Genomic DNA, 19368 nt, shown 5'->3' on the forward strand with positions numbered 1-19368 from the left:
CAGTTTTTTCATGCTTCATGATCGATTTTTACGTTTAAATCCCTTTAATTATGCAATCTTTGTCCGTAGGTACTACATTTAAAAAAAGTCTTTTTTTATACTATTAAATAAAAAATGTTGATTGTCTTTGAGTGTCGTTAACTCGTTGGCCTTTCAATGTAGATCGATGAAATTTTAAACATAGCTAGTTAAAGTAGTTGGTAGTCTCTGTATGAAATTTCATTAATATCACATGAATACAAAAAAACTTATTACAATCGTAAAAAACGACACTAAAAACCATAAACCCCAAATGAAAATAAAAAAAACATTTTTAAAATAAATTATTTAAGACTGTTCACGTTATCGTCAGCTAAGGGGTTAATACGAGCCCACTTATTGAAACCATTTTTAAGATTTTTCATGAAAGTGAAAGTGTTCCCCATTTTCAGGCCATAAAGGGGGAGAGGGAAATGGCCACAAACCGGTTTCAACATATCCAACACAATACAGAATTAATCTATACTCAATCGGTACCATCATCTGCCTTTACACATCCCTTAATATAATATAGTTAGTATTCCTATTAGCCTGGGACAAGGGGGTATCACAAGGGGTACCATCATCTGCCTTAACACATCCCTTAATATAATATAGTTAGTATTCCTATTAGCCTGGGGGAGGGGGGGGGGGAGGGGGTATCACAAGGGGTACCATCATCTGCCTTTACACATCCCTTAATATAATATAGTTAGTATTTCTATTAGCCATTACTCAATTGTCTAGCTTGACCTACGATAAATAACTAACAAACGAAAAACTACACACTCCATTATTCTAAAATTATTTAAAAATAAGGGGGGGGAAACAGACAAACCAATGGGCGTGTTCATTGATTGCCATGTATCTATCTATCAATCTATCATATTTTGCATATATCTATCTATAAACAAGGGGGGGGGGGAGGGGGGTGGAGTCTCTTACCTTCTGTCCTGGAAAGCAAATGACACAGACAAACCAATGGGCGTGTTCATTGCTGTTCATGTAACTAAATATCTATCTATCTATCAACAAATGCATATATCTACCTATCTTTATACTTGGATGTATCTATCTATCTACAGTGGAGGGGAGGAGTCTCTTACCTTCTGTCCTGGAAAGCAGATGACACAGACAAACCAATGGGCGTGTTCATTGCTGTTCATGTAACTAAATATCTATCTATCTATCTATCTATCAACAAGAGGGGGGGGGGGGGGAGTCTCTTACCCTCTGTCCTGGAAAGCAGATGAAACAGACAAACCTTTGGGCGTGTTCATCATTGATGGACATGCATCTATCTATCAACAACTGCATATATCTACCTATCTATATACTTGGATGTATCTATCAACAAGGAGTGGCGGGGGGGGGGGGGGGGGGGGGAAGTCTCTTACCCTCTGTCCTGGAAAGCAGATGACAAGACAAACCAATGGGCGTGTTCATTGCTGTTCATGTAACTAAATATCTATCTATCTATCAACAAATGCATATATCTACCTATCTGTATACTTGAATGTATCTATCTATCAACAGTGGAGGGGAGGAGTCTCTTACCCTCTGTCCTGGAAAGCAGATGACACAGACAAACCAATGGGCGTGTTCATTGATGGGCACAACTACAAAGTCTTTGTCAAACAGATTCACCTAAACAAATTACATACCTAGTAGTTATTGATTAATTCCTGTTTTGTTGGCCCAGAGAGGGACCTAAGACTAAAAAACTAGAGCTAACAAACAATGATTTACTTCATGGTGGATCAAGGGAGTATAGGCTTTATCTTTGGACTGAGAGGATAGGTTATTAGGGATAAAATCATTCTTATATGATGAATTTTCCCAAGTTTTAAGATTTTTTGAATAGGCCTCCAGGTTCCGGAGCTCCAGGCCTCCAGGTCCTCTCTGTACAGGTAAAAATTACAAAAATAATTTTTTTTTGAAGAGTTAGAAGTCAACCTATGAAACAAAATATGCATATTTTTGAATGTTATTCACATATTTGAAGAAAAAAACGCATATTTTGTTTCATAAGTTGACTTCTAACTCTTAAAAAAAATTTTTTTTTTTCATTTTTACCTGTACAGAGAGGACCTGGAGGCCTGGAGCTCCGGAACCTGGAGGCCTATCCAAAAAATCTTAAAACTTGGTAAAATTCATCATATAAGAATGATTTTATCCCTAATAACCTATACTCTCAGTCCAAAGATAAAGCCTATACTCCCTGTTTACGCAAATGTGTCAAAACTTCCCCCCCCCCCCTTAATAGAATGATTTTACAAACAAAGATCTAAAAACTCCTCCGTTTTCTATGAAGGCGACTATGCCCCTAAAGGCCTCTAGGGACATTTCACTGTGAGGGAGGGATTGGGTAAGTCGACCCTCTACTTAGTTTTACAAGAAAAGTTAAAAAAATTTTTTCTTTTCATGGGGGGGAGCGGAGGGGGCATATTTTCTGGTTGCAATTTTTCTCTTGAGAGGGTTGTGGTACCCTCACCCCAAATAGTTATAACCATATCGGTTCAACGGCTAGCAAGATCCTTCGGTACAAACAAACAAAAAAATTCTGCTTCTCAAGTATATGGATTATTAACATACAGAAATCATTTAAAGTTAAAAAGTGACTTGGAAATTTTTTTGATAAAATGAATAGGTACCTACAGATTAAGTATGTCAAATAACAACCCTACCTTTTTGGTCCACTTCCTGACGCGATCATACCGCTTCTCTGCCGGCGTCAGATTCGGATCATCCTCTACGGGGTGATGCAATGACTTGTTCTTGTTCGTCGGCCGAGTTGTCAACCGTTTATAGAAATATGTGGTGAAAATATGCGTCTTTTCCCGTACTTTTTCTTCGTTGACAAACATACCAAACTGCAGGTATTTCAGATAAAAGTCTATAATAACATCATTGAGGAACTGTTCGACCTCCAGGCAGGCATAATCCTCGTTGGTGACGGACACATTACCGGCGCCTTCCGGCGGAAACTGGCAGTACTTGGTCACCGAGGTGTCGCTAGACTTCTTGTCGCCCATGTTGGGGCCCGACATCATGTTCTTGCGGAAGGTGTTGTTCTCCTGCGGCGAGCTGCGCACTAGGATGTCGTTCGCCTCTTTGGATTCTAGCTCCTGAAAAAAGTATTGACCCGTTAAAGACAATTTTATTATTATTCCATATTTACATGAATACATCCAAATATACAACTACTTATTACTTAGTATAAGAAATACAATTACTGAAACAAAACAATTATAATAGAAACTTTGAACAAAAATAATGAAATGACACAGATAGATAGACAGAGGGAAAGAAAAAACTTACCGTCATAAGTTCAGTAAAATTCTGCTTGATAACAGTTTTGTGTTCCTCCGAAACCTTCTCCGGGAGGATGGTGATCCTCTTCTGTGTCTCCTCCTGAAAATAATATAAATAAAGTGTTTGTGAAGCATTTTTCAAATTACTGTTAGATTGCTTAAATAGCGATAAAAAAGTAGAAAATTTTGATTGTACATAAATCAGCATGTTTTAAATGAATGTACTTACTTTTTGGTTACGATTATAGAGTTGCTACGCTCCTAATTCGTACCTAATTGTTTTATCACCATGCAAAGTTTGTGACAATTCTTACATGTTTGAAGTAAGGGGGGGGGGTTTTTAATGCAACCATCTCGTAATCAGTGATTAAATTGTACTTAGAATTCGAATTTCGATCTGAAATTTTGCATGAGTAATCCTTGGTAGGTCTATTTTCCCTAAATCGAACAAAAAGTTGGAAAAGTAGCGGCTGGCGGCTGGCAGCACAGCCGTTTAGCCGTTTTTTGACTATTTTCAGGGCAAATTCATCATCAATTACGTAGGAATCAACTTTTAAAAACTTATTTTTGGTTTTATTCATGGTAAATGATAGCAATAACCATTTTTTAAATTTCTAGTACCAGCTGCTAAACGGCTAGAACCAGCTGAAAACGGCTGGGAGCTGCAAAGAGTATGAAGGGTAGATATGGCTTGTGACGTGTCTAGGGGTAGGTTTTTATGGCTGCTGAGCTCAAATATACTTCCAAAAATAATGGCAGCCCATCCATATGGCAGCTGGGTAACAGCTGCAGCTCAGCTGGGAGCGGACAAGAGTAGAATGAGTACATAGGGCTTGTGACGTGTCTAGGGGTAGGTTTTTATGGGTGCTGAGCTCAAAAATACTACCAAAAATAGTGGCGGCTCATCCATATGGCAGCTGGGTAACAGCTGCAGCTCAGCTGGGAGTGGCCAAGAGTAGAATGAGTACATAGGGCTTGTGACATGTCTAGGGTTAGGTTATTATGGGTGCTGAGCTCAAAAATGCTACCTAAAATAGTGGCAGCCCATCCATATGGCAGCTGGGTAACAGCTGTAGCTCAGCTGGGAGTAGCCAAGAGTAGAATGAGAAGATAGGGCTTGTGATGTGTCTAGGGGTAGGTTTTTATGAATGCTGAGCTCAAAATTACTACCAAAAATAGTGGTGGTCCATCCATATGGTTGCTGGGTAACAGGGGTAGGTCTGAGCTCAAAAATACTACCAAAAATAGTGGCGGCCCATCCATATTGCAGCTTGGTAACAGCTGCAGCTCAGCTGGGAGCAGCCAAGAGTAAAATGAGTACATAGGGCTTGTGACGTGTGAAGAATATCACAAAATTTATTATTTCAGTAGAATTAAACTTCTCCCAATTAACATTATAACTTCATTTCATGGACATATTACTAGTAACAGTTTCTTAATTTCTAGATTTCACTGAAAACTACCAATAACGTCTGAAAACAGTTATCAACAGCCAAAAGTATATGTTGTAGATATAGCATGTAACATTTCTAGGGGTAGGGGTTTTTAACTTTTTATGGGGGTGTTGAGCTCAAAAACACTACCAATAATAGTTGGGGCCAATCCATATGGCCGCTGGGTAACAGCTACAGCTGAGCAGCAGCCTTTACCTTGATGCCATATGGGTGGGCCTTTCTATTTTTGGGGAGTATTAATAAGCTTGGCACCTATAAAAATTTACCCCACACATCACAAGCTTTGTCTTAAACTTTTACCTTTTTCTGTTGGTAACTGTTCTCAGCCAATTTCAGCTGTTTAACAACTAAATCAATACTGAAATATTCAATATTTGGTTATCCTTCAATAGTCCTAAAAGTGCCTATAGCTTAAACAACAGCTTACTGCACAGCTGCAGCTGTTACCCAGCAACCATATGGATGGGCATCTACTATTTTTAGTGGTTTTTTTGAGCTTAGCACCTATTCAAACCTACCCCTTGACACGTCACAAGCCCTATGTACCCATTTTACCCTTGGCTGCTTCCAGAAGAGCTGCAGCTGTTACATAGCTGCAATATGGATGGGCCGCTACTATTTTTGGTAGTATTTTTGAGCTCAGACCTACCCCTGTTACCCAGCAACCATATGGATGGACCACCACTATTTTTAGTAGCTCAGCATTCATTTTAGAGCTCAGCATTCATAAAAACCTACCCCTAGACACATCACAAGCCCTATCTTCTCATTCTACCCTTGGCCACTCCCAGCTGAGCTGCAGCTGTTACCCGGCTGCCATATGGATGGGCCGCCTCTATTTTTGGTAGTTTTTTTTGAGCTTAGCACCCATAAAAACCTACCCCTAGACACATCACAATCCCTATCTACTCATTCTACTCTTGGCCGCTCCCAGCTGAGCTGCAGCTGTTACCCAGCTGCCTTATGAAAGGCCATTACTAATTTTGGTAGCATTTTTGAGCTCAGCACCCATAAAAACCTACCCCTAGACACGTCACAAGCCCAATCTACTCATTCTACTCTTGGCCGCTCCCAGCTGAGCTGCAGCTGTTACCCAGCTGCCATATGGATGGGCCGCCACTATTTTTGGTAGTATTTTTGAGCTTAGAACCCATAAAAACCTACCCCTAGACACGTCACAAGCCCAATCTACTCATTCTACTCTTGGCCGCTCCCAGCTGAGCTGCAGCTGTTACCCAGCTGCCATATGGATGGGCCGCCACTATTTTTGGTAGTATTTTTGAGCTTAGAACCCATAAAAACCTACCCCTAGACACGTCACAAGCCCAATCTACTCATTCTACTCTTGGCCGCTCCCAGCTGAGCTGCAGCTGTTACCCAGCTGCCATATGGATGGGCCGGCACTATTTTTGGTAGTATTTTTGAGCTCAGCACCCATAAAAACCTAACCCTAGACACGTCACAAGCCCTATCTACTCATTCTACTCTTGGCCGCTCCCAGCTGAGCTGCAGCTGTTACCCAGCTGCCATATGGATGGGCGGCCACTATTTTTGGTAGTATTTTTGAGCTTAGAACCCATAAAAACCTACCCCTAGACACGTCACAAGCCCAATCTACTCATTCTACTCTTGGCCGCTCCCAGCTGAGCTGCAGCTGTTACCCAGCTGCCATATGGATGGGCCGCCACTATTTTTTGGTAGTATTTTTGAGCTCAGCACCCATAAAAACCTAACCCTAGACACGTCACAAGCCCTATCTACTCATTCTACTCTTGGCCGCTCCCAGCTGAGCTGCAGCTGTTACCCAGCTGCCATATGGATGGGCGGCCACTATTTTTGGTAGTATTTTTGAGCTCAGCAGCCATAAAAACCTACCCCTAGATACGTCACAAGCCATATCTACCCTTCATACTCTTGGCAGCTCCCAGCCGTTTTCAGCCGATTCTAGCCGTTTAGCAGCTGGTACTAAAAATTTAAAAAATGGTTATAGCTATCATTTACCATGAATTAAACCCAAAATATGTTTTTAAAAGTTGATTCCTACGTAATTAATGATGAATTTGCCCTGAAAATAGGCAAAAAACGGCTTAACGGCTGAGCTGCCAGCCGCCAGCCGTTACTTTTCCAACTTTTTGTTCGATTTAGGGAAAATAGACCTACCAAGGATTACTCATGAAAAATTTCAGATCGAAATTCGAATTCTAAGTGCCATTTAATCACTGATTACGAGATGGTTGCATTAAAAACCCCCCCCTTAAAAGAGCTAACAATTACGGACGGACGGACTTTCCCTAATTATAGAAAAGCTCCTAACTAAATAAAACAAATTAAATGAATTGATACTGCACACTCACAGCCAAGTAATAATATATCGATTACCTTAGAGTTAACGTCCAGGTAGTAATGGTTGGCAGAGGTCATCTTTAACTGCTTACGAAATCTGGCACAGGCAGACTCTTTTACCTGAACATAAAGTACAAATTAACAAGGATCTAAAGGGATAAGACAATGGCCGATTTTATATACATTCACAAAGATGATACACTAAATTACCCCTTATGTATATTTCAATTAGTGGTTAAAACGTTTTGGACACTCAATTTAATGAACCAACCAATCAAAATTCACATGCCTCCAAAGCTGTTGAGCTAACGAATATGAAAACATCATAATAAAACTTTGGGGACTTGTGTATTAACAGCTCAATGTCCCCTCAGCTCAATTTAGGGATGGAAAAGATGCTGTACTGTATATTGATTGCACTGATACCCAAAATTTAAAAAAATCATTTTTTAGGAGGAATCAGCAGCTGAAAACTTCTAATTGTATATTATAGCGGGCATTCACACAAAGTGCCGGTTGGGCATTCATCTCCCACCTTTAACTTCCTAACAAAACCAATTTTATTTACAATTTAATTTTACCTTCCCAACAAAAATAATTTTATTTACAATTTAATTCAAAAATAATAAGTGAGGGGTAAGGGTTTAGTGCTCGACAGGCACTTTAATGGAAAGCAAAACTTTACCTGAATGAATAGCAAAGGCATCTGTTTGCCAAAATGTGACTGCATTCGCACCAAATCTGATTTCAGCACCGTCAATGTAACACTCTCATCCTTGTGAAAAAAATCAGCTGATTTTTGTTTACATTTTATTGTCACAGGGGTGTATATTCTGCACAAGATTCATTTTTTTCCCATGCATAAAAATTTTTTATTCTTCTCCTAGTTTTCATAAGCAAGGAAAGGGAAAAAATAGAAAATATTTTCAGAACTCTTTATTTTATTCATATTATATTACTCCCCTCTCACATACTCTTTTAGTTTTTTTTCCACCAAGGAGGGGAGAAAAATTGAAAAACAATATGTTTCCAATTCTCAAAATTTTTACATTCATCCCCCCCCCCCCTCACCCCACCTGCACAGGAAGAATATATAAATATATATAATATCCATGATATTTACAGACAACTTTAAGCATTCTTTTAGAACAAACATTATGTTTAATTATTAGCTAAATTAAACGTATCTAGAGTATGAAATTCATTGTTGTTTATACAAATATCTATACCTTGTTGAATATCGCAGGAACTTTAGTTTGGATCCCCTTGGGACTGATTGTGATCTTCTCTATGGGACTGATCTTATAGTTGCCCACGCGGATGGAGCGGCAAGGAAGACTGCAGCACATGTTCGGCGGACAATCAGCGGTTATGTCCTCGAACAAGCTTTTGTCTGAAAAAAAGCAATCCTATAATATCCAGTAGTAAGATTTTGTTTTGACTGAAGCTAAAGATCTCTTGAATTAGAGGTCCGAATTAATTGTAATTTTCATAAAAGTTTATGAATATCCTTGGGTGGTTTTAAGCTATTTTCCTGACCCCCTTAATCCTTCTAGGATAGAGTTGAAGCAAATACTTGGATTTCAATATTAGAGTAAAACACTAGAGAGAAATAGGGTTAAATAACTCTCCATCGCATCAACATTGTGCAACCTTTCTATTGGGTCATTGAAAATCAACCAATGGTGTCGCCAATATTAACACAGCCAAGTAGCAGAAAATAATTTAGAAGCAGACGAAAAAGATCTTTGAAAAAAGGAAGGGAGGTAGTTGTCTGTATGTAATATATATACTATAGATATGTTATTTCAATAAATAAGGAACCGATTGATCAACGCATTTTAGGAAAGCTTAACATTGATCCCAGGATAATTTAAGTAAGACTATAAAATATATTTAAAGATTTAGGTATCTCCCTACCCCCATTGAATATAGAGCTAAAAGATGTTAGGGGCGGACCAGATATTTTTTATATATTCATTACTAACTAAATCTTATTAAGTGACTATCTGAATAGTTTATTTACAATAACTTTCTAATATTCCATTGAATCCCTCAAAATTGAAACTAGGATGGTTACATTTCTAGGATATTTTTTAGTGTTATAAGTGTAAGTCAATTTGAATAAAGTTGGAAGGTTATTTATGTCTGAAGCTAAAAAAATTAGTTGTATATTATCCCTATACATAAAAAGCACTTAAATCAACACAACAATAATAATAATGTTCAACTTACCGCCCAGTTCCTCAAGATCAACAGTTTCCTCCAGCTCATCATGGGGAATAGCATCATTAGTATCATCATCATCCCCTTCCCCATCCTCATCAGAACTCAGCGCAATACACACAGGCTCATTGCTCATAGCATTGCGCGCCTTCTTGGTGCCTAGGCGCACGGCGCGTAAATTACTCTTCTTGTCCGCCGCGCTTGAGGAGCTTGATACTAAAGTTGTTGAATCCGGTTTGGGTTTAAATGCAGGGTCGTCAACAACTTTGACATCGTCGGGGAGGCGGCGCTTACAGCGCGTACACGTGGCGTGGTCCTCGGATAAATTGCCGCACTGTTTGCACAGCGCTAGTTTGCCGGGCACCCGTTTGGGCGCAACAGGAGCGGCGGCGGCAGCGGCGCTTGAGCTTGCGGCGGATGCCGCAGATACATTTGGACTCGCCGCTGATGTAGGTGTAGCAGCATCGCCATCTTTTGCTGCCCCACCCGCCTGCGTAGTAACAACTCCGGCCGCCGTGGTTGACGCTTGAACAGTGGTAACCACCGGCGCCGTTTTCTTATACCTTGCGGGTAACGTTTTACCCGCCTTTTTGACCCAATCACGGATGGTATGCGGAGATATTCCATACTCCTTGCCAAGATCTTGCGGGGAAATGTGTTCCTCAGATACTTTGCGCACAATGTCCTCCTTTTGCTTGGGCGTAAAGGTGGCGGTTGCGCTCTTTTTGCCAACGGCGGTAGCTGGATTACCATCGGCGCCGGCAGCTCCTTCATTGCCCTCAGGCCCACCAAGGTCCATCATAAGTACATCGCCGTTGTTTACGCCACCTGCAAAATTACAGAATTAAAATAAACTATGATTTGGTAATTTTTTTTCAATATCCCTAAATGAAGCTTTTAAATTAACCTTAGTAATAAATTGTGTTAATTTAGCTATTTTTAAAGAAATCCCTATACAAATATTTTGTACTTAATTCAGGTGTTTAAGGGGATAAAACAATGGCCGATAAATTTATGTACATCCCCAATGATTATACAAAAAAAATACCCTTCTGTAAATTCCAATTATTGGTTGAAACATTTGCAAACTCAATTTAATGAACCAACCAATAAAATTAAATAAAAGTCTCCAAAGTTGTTCAGCCAACGAATAATAAAACTTTGAGGACCAGTGTAATGAACAGTCCAATGTTCCCTCCCTCCCTCTTTAAGATCCTTAATTAAGTTCACCTTGTCTTTGCTGCTCTACACACTCCACCCAAATGGTTTGTCCGTCAATCTCTATGGGCATTTTCTTCACTTGTTTCCCATTCTCCATGAAAACATATTCTACGCCGTAGGCAATGTTCTTGTCATGCTTCTGGGGCTGACCCCCGCCCGGCACCATGCCTTGTTGCACCACTGAAAATAAAAATCAAACATTAATTTACAAGAATATTTTCGCCTTTTAAAATATATCATAAATAAAAAATATGGTAAAAAGACATCCTTTTTTTTAGGATTTGCCTATAACATTATACATTGTTGTCCTAGGAAATATTATTTCAAAAATCAGATGGAAAGGAATGATAATTAAACCATGCAAAAAATTTTGTCAAAAAAGTCAATATCATCAGCATGTTTTCTGGTAACAATTATAATGTTGCTATGCTTTCTAAATCGTAGGTATAGTGCAAATATTATATTAATCATCATACAAAGTTTGAAATCGATAGGACAATTCTAGCTTTTCTAAATTAACAATGAGAGATATCCTAACGGACCAACTTTAATTATAGAAAAGCTTCTCTATTAAAAAGATTACACAAACTAATACCTTTAGGTTGTTGTGAGTTGTCTATAGGTTGTTGTTGATGCGCCACACCTTGTTGTTGTGGTTGTGGTTGAGGGGGCGGTTGACCCCCATGGTGGGGGTGTTGAGGTTGGGGTGGGTACGGAGGTCGCACCATCCTACCTGGCATGGGCCCCTGCATATGGCCCTGAGGCACCTAAAATATTTTTATTAGTAAGGTTTTTGTCTTTAGATAAAGATTTCTTTAACTAATGAACCGTTAGAATTTTTCATTTTTTGGAAGCTTCACATAGGTCCTGGGATGGTTTTAGGCTAATTTGTATTTCAGATTCAAGTCATGAATTGGTTTTAGGCTATTTTTCTAACATTAACTTCTAGATCCTAAAGGCGAATTCGCTAGTTACAGTTATAAGATATTTGATAATTTGGTGAGAGAATAGCTTTCAAGATATTTTTAAACAATGATGACAACATCCATAATTAGCGAATCTAACCGCTGGATCGATATAGTTCTCCTTTACAGTGAATCTTCATATAAATCTAGGGAAAAGTTTTAGGAAGAAAAAAACTACCCCAACAAAATGATTTTTTTTTACTTTAAGCAGTTCAGTTGATAAACATTAAGATACAAAAAAGATAACTTAATAAATTGTCAGTGTAGTTGTTTTGTAAAAAAAACCCTAAAAATCTATCAAAAAAACATGAAATTTAAATCATATTCTAAAAACTTCATTCTTATTTCAAAACTTATTCGAAATTTTTTTAACAAATGTAAAACTTTAAATACCTGTCGCCATTGGGGCGGGGGTCCGCCCTCGCCTCCAGCTGGCGCTATGGGGGTCATCTGCCTGACACCAGGCTGCGGCGCATAGCGAGGCTGCGGTTGGTGACCCTGCGGGTACGTATGTTGGATTACACCACCCTAAAATAATCATAGTATGCATTATTGGTTGAAAAGTTTGAACACTACTAGTTAGATCTAATGTTAGATTACACCACTTTAAACAAATCCTGGTATAAATATTAGAATTAATAATCGTTATTTGTCTACAATTTCAACATTTCTTATATATTTGTCCTTTATATGACCTTCGCCATACATGTTTTTATTAATAGATACCACAGCAAATTGATGTACATCACAGTCATGAAAAAATAACCCCTTATGTATATCAAATTTATTTGTTAGAAAGTTAGGACACTACTAGTTAGGGACCGACCATCACGTGGACAGCAGGCGGACAGACAGACATCAATCTAGTTTAAATTATTCGTCCATGTCTATATGAGTGACTGTTAATATCTTTCTATCTATATGACTGTATATTTCTATTCTATACCAATATATGGATATATGTATTCTATGTCAATAACTGTACCTGTCTAGGCGGATTATTTGGATTATAATTTCCCTGCACAAGACGGACAGGACCCTGTGGCCGCAGCTGCACTGTCTGCTGCTGGCCGGGAACCACTCGGTAATGGCCCTGAACTGGGTGTTGAACATAAGTCACACCACGTACACCGGGACGAGCAATTATAACCTAAATATTTACAAATGTTATAACAAAAGCCTTCAGATAGCCAGTATTTCCCTCTTTGGCCAATGCATTTTTTTGGGTAGGTCATTAAGTTCTAGATCAATTTAATAAAAATAATTTTATAAAAGAAAACACCTAATGAATACATTAAGAAAATAAGCATAAGTAGTTGCATTAATAAAAAGAAAACAGGAAAAAAAACGAGAAAATTGTGTCCCATAATGTAGTCTGAGTATCTCCACTTTTTTGCCTGAGACACACATACAAACTTTTTTGGAGACCACTGTTTGGAGGTTCCAAGAGCATATAAATGACGAGAAAATTTTTTTTATATTCAAAAATTGATGAAACTTTTTCATAAAAAAATCAAGGTTACTTACTGGTCTATTATGTGTTTGTTGGACTATTTGAAACCTTTGTGGCGGAGGCTGTTGGGGCAGCCGACACACTGTCTGCCCAGTAGAGGTCTGCCTGACGGTCACCATCTGCCCGTTGCCGCCAGGTACAATCTGGTGATACCGGTTCTGCATGGGCTGCCGAATCATATGACCCTGCGGGTGTGGGTGCGGTTGGCCGCCAGGCATCATGTGCGGCGGCTGCTGCGGATGCGGGGAAGGATGTTGCTGCGGATGCGGCGACTGGGCGGGGTGCGGCTGCTGTTGTGGATGCGGCGAAGGATGCGGGGATGGGTGCGGCGAAGGGTGGGGAGACTGGTGTGGTGACTGTTGATGCGGGTGAGGCGACTGTTGCGGATGCGGCGACTGTTGGGGATGCGGCGATTGCTGCGGATGGGGTGATTGCTGCGGGTGCGGCGATTGTTGCGGGTGGGGCACCTGCTGCGGGTGCGGAGATTGTTGCCGTTGCTGAACGTGTTGTTGCGGAACACGTTGCTGTTGCGGCTGTTGTTGTTGCGCCTGCTGCTGGTCGTAGGCCTGCTGCTGTTGCTGCGGTTGAGGCGACGGATGCCGCATTCCAGGCCGCGGATGTTGTTGCACATTGATTATCTGGGAATGTTGGATTGGCTGCAGCTGCTGTGCTTGCATATGATGCACCTGAAATTGTTTAATTCATAACTTTAATACATACAAAGAAATAAAACAAAATAAAACTTTCGATTAGAAAAAAAACTCATTCTTTGTAACAAAAAATTTATACTGTAATACAACAGAAAAATATAGAGATTGTATATAAAAATAATTTTTTTGTTTACTTTTTAAATGCTTGTTAAAAATAATTAGGGTCGGTCCGTACGTCTGTCACAAACGGATAGCTTTTTAAGATAATTTAGGCATGTTAGAATTCTTATCGATTTCTTTAGTAGTTAGGTACGATTTAGAAATCGTAGCAACTCTACTACAAGAATGTCCGTACGTCCATTTTAATCAAGTGTTAATGTCCGTTAGTCCTACAGTTTCAGTGCTTCGCTTTTATAGATGTTGTCATCCTTGTTTTTTTCATGTTTCTCTGCTAGGCAGGAACTTTAACTTAGCCAAATGAAATCAACAATCCAATTAGTTCTACCTTAGGAGGTTGATGTGGGTGGTGTTGGGGTGGATGTTGAGGGTGCTGCGGTGGGTGTTGGGGATGCTGGGGGTGTTGAGGATGTTGCGGTGGGTGTTGTTGATGATGTTGGGGCGGGTGGGGCTGGTGATAGCCGCCCTGCTGTGGAGGACCCTGTTGTTGATACTGGACATATTGTTGTTGTGGCTGCACATGGTGTTGGTCAGGGTGGGGCGCGTGCTGTGGGGGAGGGGGATGACGCTGCTGTGGATACTGCTGGTGATACTGGTGGTGTTGTTGATGGGGCGGGTATTGTTCCTATCAATATTTCAATGTTAAGAGTTTGCATCAAAAATAGTTGAAAAAAGCAAACCTTTCCTAAGGTATTTGAAACAAGAGGGATTAATAGGTATTGTAGAAAATTATCCCCAAATAAAAAATTCTTAAATGAACTTAAACTATTACTCTGTAAGTTGACCATTAAAAATATTTTTAAATTAGGAGATTTTCTTTCTATGATTGGAAGATTTTTTCTTCGTTTCGGAATAAATAATAGATAAAAAAAAACTAATGTAAAGCGAAGGTTTATCTCATATAAAATATTATATATAGGTAATATAATATTTTTAATTTCATTTGCAAGAAAAAACCGTAGGTAACCATTTGAATATTTTGGATATATTAATAGAAATCTCGTAAATTCAAAATAACATTTTAAACTAGCTCAAATATTTCATGATAAAGTTTCCAACTCCATTTATAACATCCTTAGTTGTGACAAAGTGTCGTGTCGATATTCGAACTCATTACTTCCCCCATCGACGAGTGGATACGCAACACATTACGCCACAGTTGCGGGTTTAACAAAGGAATATAAGGGACAACAAATTGATATATATCTACAATGATATTAAAATTTTTGGTTAAAAGGTTGAAAACTAATGGTATGAAACCAACAAATCACAATACAATAAAAGTACCCAAAGTTTTTAAGTCATTATATATAGATAATACCTATAGGTTTTTAAAACTTTGGGTACCAGTGTAAAAGTCCCTTATCCCCTCCCTCCCCTAGATTTAACATTTACCTGATGTTGATAATGGTGCTGCTGCATGCGTTGATTTGGTTGATACTGGGGGGCTTGTTGCTGTTGCTGCTGTTGTTGTTGAGGGGTGGGGGAAGGGGCAACCTGGGCCGGGGATTGATTAGAACGAGACATCTCTGTAACATTGCTGTTTGTTTGGTATCTAAAAACAATATGAATAATGAAAAAATACAATAAAAATCAAATGTTACTTAGGTATCCTATAATATAAAGTACTATTATTAAAAAATATTTTGTCTGAAGCTAAAGATCTTGGATTTGCTGGCCTGAATCGATTGTATTTCTCAGGGAAGCGTTTCAAATGTCTTTGGGTAGGTTTAGGCTAATTTCTGATATTCTTCATGCCCCTAGAGGATAAGGGCGATGTAACTAGTGCTTTAATAAATCGTAAAATAATTTGAATCAGTTTCCTTGAATGAAATGTTTAAAACATAGAAAAAAAATGAACAAAATGAAATTACATAATTTACAAATATATGATCTAACGGAAATTCCTCTGTTATGATGTAATCATTTTTTTATTCATATAATACACACAACATTAATTACAAAGTGGATAATAAGTTTTATGGTAACTACCTATATGATTTTAAACTCTAAAAGTTTTCTAAAATGAGGATTTGTCCGTCCGTGTAACGAGTGCTCTTATCGATAATTAAGTCATGTGTTAGAATTGTCCTACCAAATTTCATTTATTTAATTAATTTGTATTTGTTTATATTTGTCTGACTTTCTGAATAGTTAAGCTTCATTTTTAATCAAGTTGTCATCCTTGTTTTAAGTTAAAAGAATCGAAATAAGAAATGGATAACTATTTAGAATATAAGCTGTCAATTTATAAGATGAATCATAAATAGTAATCACAAACATCGAGGTCAATTGCAGTTCATGGTAAAATATTGCTGATGACGATTGCTTCCTAGGAATATTACAAGGATCCTGGATCTAGCCATACAAAAACAACCCTGTAGTCGACCACCATGCAATGTACTTTTAACTTTAGGAAAATAAAAAATAAACTTACATTCGCTGTGGTTCAGCAAAAGTCGGGGTGGTGGACACCACACTCTCCTCCGTTATCGCCACGGGCACTGGCGTGGGTGGCGCCCCGTACATTGGGCCCGGCGAGTGCGCCATGATTCAACAGGCGCGCGGGCCGAGCGCCGACAAAATGCGCCCGCCGCCGTTAAATTTCACTCCTCTCTCGGCTGGCCGCCTATAATCGCCGGCCCTTTAACTTAAAATTTCTCACGTTTGATACATTGTTGTCACTTTATTCTTATTATAAATACATTTTTAATTGATTGTTATGCAATTTTTATGTTTGGAATTTGGAAACTTTACAAGTTGAGCAGCTAGGCAACTATTAGCTGATGTGCGCAGCTGCTAACTTGAATGCCGCGCTCCATGCTACAGGTGCGACTACATTTTATTCAAAACTTTCATAAAACATGTTTTTTTCTAAACTTTAAAAATTATTTTTTCCTTCAATTGTTCTAATCAGATAGTTTTATTTTAAAGGGACTGTGAACGTAAATTTTTCTCATCTTAATATCAAATCTTAACATTATCTCATTCATAATATCTCACAGATAGAGCAAAACGCGCTTTTGTTTGCTTAAAAAACGGCTTTTTCCGACGATTTTTATAAGGTACGGGGAAAGGAAGAAATTTTCCGTATTATATAAAATGTGCATTAAATTGCTTTTTTCTCCCATTATAGCTAAAATTAAACTTTTTCACATAGTTCTAGATTTTTCCTAACAGTTAAGCTGACTTTAACATAATCCTTGCTTTAATCCAATGTATAGTTACTTAGAAATTGATAAAATAAGCAATATTTTTTTATTGAAAACCAAATACAATAACAAAGCCAGAAACAGGTTTTTTATTAGTATCCAATTAACTTTAATTGGCCCATCTCTCGCCCACCTTTAATTACAAATTTGTAAATAATAAAGACGCAATATTTCTTTATAAACAGTCTGATAAAAGTGTAAACTAATTCTCCAAAGTGGGTTATTTATTGTTCAACACAATTAAAAAGGATATTATTATTTTATATAACCTATGAGATTCAACCCTTTGTAGACAGTGAGGTATTTTTTTTGTCAATAATACGAATTTAAAATATGTCTTTATTACCTAATTACTACGTTATAAAAAAACGAATTGGCAATTTTATAGCATAAAATAAATCCTTAACAGTAAGTAAATTGTTTCAACTATATATGACAAGTTAAATATCCCTACAAACACTATAAGAAACAAAAACGTTCAGATTTTCCCTGTTTTTTCCTTTTTCCCTCTCAAAATACCATAAAATCAAGGCATTATTTCTGGATATTTTTGTGAATAGGACATTTTTGGTTGATCAGTGTAGTGAAATGTGCTTAGTAAATGTTAAGATTTGATAATCAGATGAGAAATTTTTACGTTCACACTCCCTTTAAAAATCATAAATTAATGAACTAAAATTGATAACACAAAATGTTTTTGGTAAAATGTTGTTAGACCTCTTTTTACAGGGTAAACAACATATAATTTGAGTAAAGTAATTTTTAACCAATTTTATTCAAAAAGACAAATTTAATAACTAATAAACATATAAGTTCTAAATAATATTAAATAATATATATCTTTTTTTTTGGCAATTTCTTCTTATTTTTCAATTAAACATAAAAATTAAAATATTGGCTATGATTTGTTGTAAAGCCTGGAAAATTTTACTTTTACAGAGCTGCAACTTTTTATATTCAATTTAAATTTTTAAAATTTTTACCTCTAGTCAAATTTAAAAATTAATGATTTTCATTTGAAAACAATATTAATTGGATGAAATTACTATCTTTGTAAAGAATAATTAGTAAATAATTACAAAAAAATCAAAAAAAAATTACAATAATAAAAAGTTGTAAGTCTCTCTTTTTAAGAAGAACGCCGTTACCAACCAAAAATAACATTTTAATGCTTTTTTCCCATTTATTACAAATGTGTCCTTTTTTGTAGTAAAAATATAATATAAACGTATAAGAAAGTCTTTTTATATGTGTATAAATTAAATTTCAAATCATTTTGTCTCATAAATCACTATATTATTGATAGTTTTATAATTTTTCAAGTTAGGAATTGAGTTTAAATTTTGGGTTGGAAGCCCTGAGTTTGAATGCCGCGGATATTTATTTCCAATATTATTATTCAGTCACCCCCCCCCCTCTCTCTTCAGTCTTGCGTAGTAGTTTTAAATTTATTAATGCGAAAAAGCAAGTTTATGAGTAATTTATATTATTTTTTAACTAGTTGCTTCAATGCGTCGTCCCTAGCTTCTAGAGAAAGGTTTGGGAGGTCTAAAAAATAGCCTAAAACCACCCCAGGATATTAAAGAGACTCCCTGAAAAAGTGCAACCAATTTGAATCGACGTTTTCAAAGATCGTAAGATCCAGACAAAATATTATCAAATAGCAGAAAAACCTGAGTATTTCATAATTCTATATCTAAAAGCACTTTTAGAGTAATATCATACATTTTTAGCTAGATTTAAAATTAATAATTATGTTTTTAGATTTAAATATAGGTAATCCTTTCTGCTTGAAAAAAAATCATGTATTATTATATCCCTGAAAGTAACAGGATGTATGTGTTTGTAAGTAGCTAAATAATCTCGCTAACCACTGAATCGACATGGCCGGTTCTCCTTTACAATGAAGAATAGAAATATAAGTACCTTTATTCAATGAAGCTTATGTGTAAGGGTTTTTAATTGAAATTTTATGTTCGAGACCCACTTCCTTCAAGTTCCCCCACCCACAGAGGTATCTAGAGGCCTAGCCTCTAGTTATTATGAAATTTATTGAGAAATTTACATTGAATATCACTGATTTGCAATTAATTTTAATTGATTTACTTTAATATTATATTTACAAAACGATTCCTTAATCTAATCGAACGTTATATTATTACTTGTACGTATGTTGAATCAGATTTTCATGTGCTCTGTTAAAGTGATACTCGCTAAAATAACGACCCACTCTCCCTACTGGATGAACAAACTGACCAATAAATAAGGTCCATAT

General features: G+C 37.3%; 1 protein-coding gene across 13 annotated transcripts in view; it reads right to left on the minus strand.

Moving 5' to 3' along the window:
* The window catches only part of LOC145327285 (uncharacterized), a 27543-nt gene extending 10734 nt beyond the window's left edge, over positions 1–16809 (minus strand). For all 13 annotated transcript variants that reach the window (XM_080170898.1, XM_080170897.1, XM_080170896.1 and 10 more), the window contains exons 1-15: positions 16319–16809; positions 15277–15436; positions 14210–14506; positions 13069–13740; positions 12527–12691; positions 11935–12069; positions 11172–11343; positions 10586–10756; positions 9365–10183; positions 8359–8522; positions 7815–7904; positions 7166–7249; positions 3340–3432; positions 2706–3146; positions 1576–1665 (exon numbers count right to left, since the gene is read on the minus strand). In XM_080170898.1, the coding sequence (XP_080027024.1) occupies positions 1576–1665; positions 2706–3146; positions 3340–3432; positions 7166–7249; positions 7815–7904; positions 8359–8522; positions 9365–10183; positions 10586–10756; positions 11172–11343; positions 11935–12069; positions 12527–12691; positions 13069–13740; positions 14210–14506; positions 15277–15436; positions 16319–16431 (3666 nt within the window). In that variant the 5' untranslated portion in view covers positions 16432–16809. The remainder of the gene's footprint in view (positions 1–1575; positions 1666–2705; positions 3147–3339; positions 3433–7165; positions 7250–7814; positions 7905–8358; positions 8523–9364; positions 10184–10585; positions 10757–11171; positions 11344–11934; positions 12070–12526; positions 12692–13068; positions 13741–14209; positions 14507–15276; positions 15437–16318) is intronic.
* Between the last annotated feature and the right edge of the window lie 2559 nt (positions 16810–19368).

The sequence above is a fragment of the Acartia tonsa genome, chromosome 8 (assembly GCF_053477335.1).
Source record: "Acartia tonsa isolate MP-2025a chromosome 8, ASM5347733v1, whole genome shotgun sequence".
NCBI classification, from domain to species: domain Eukaryota; kingdom Metazoa; phylum Arthropoda; class Copepoda; order Calanoida; family Acartiidae; genus Acartia; species Acartia tonsa.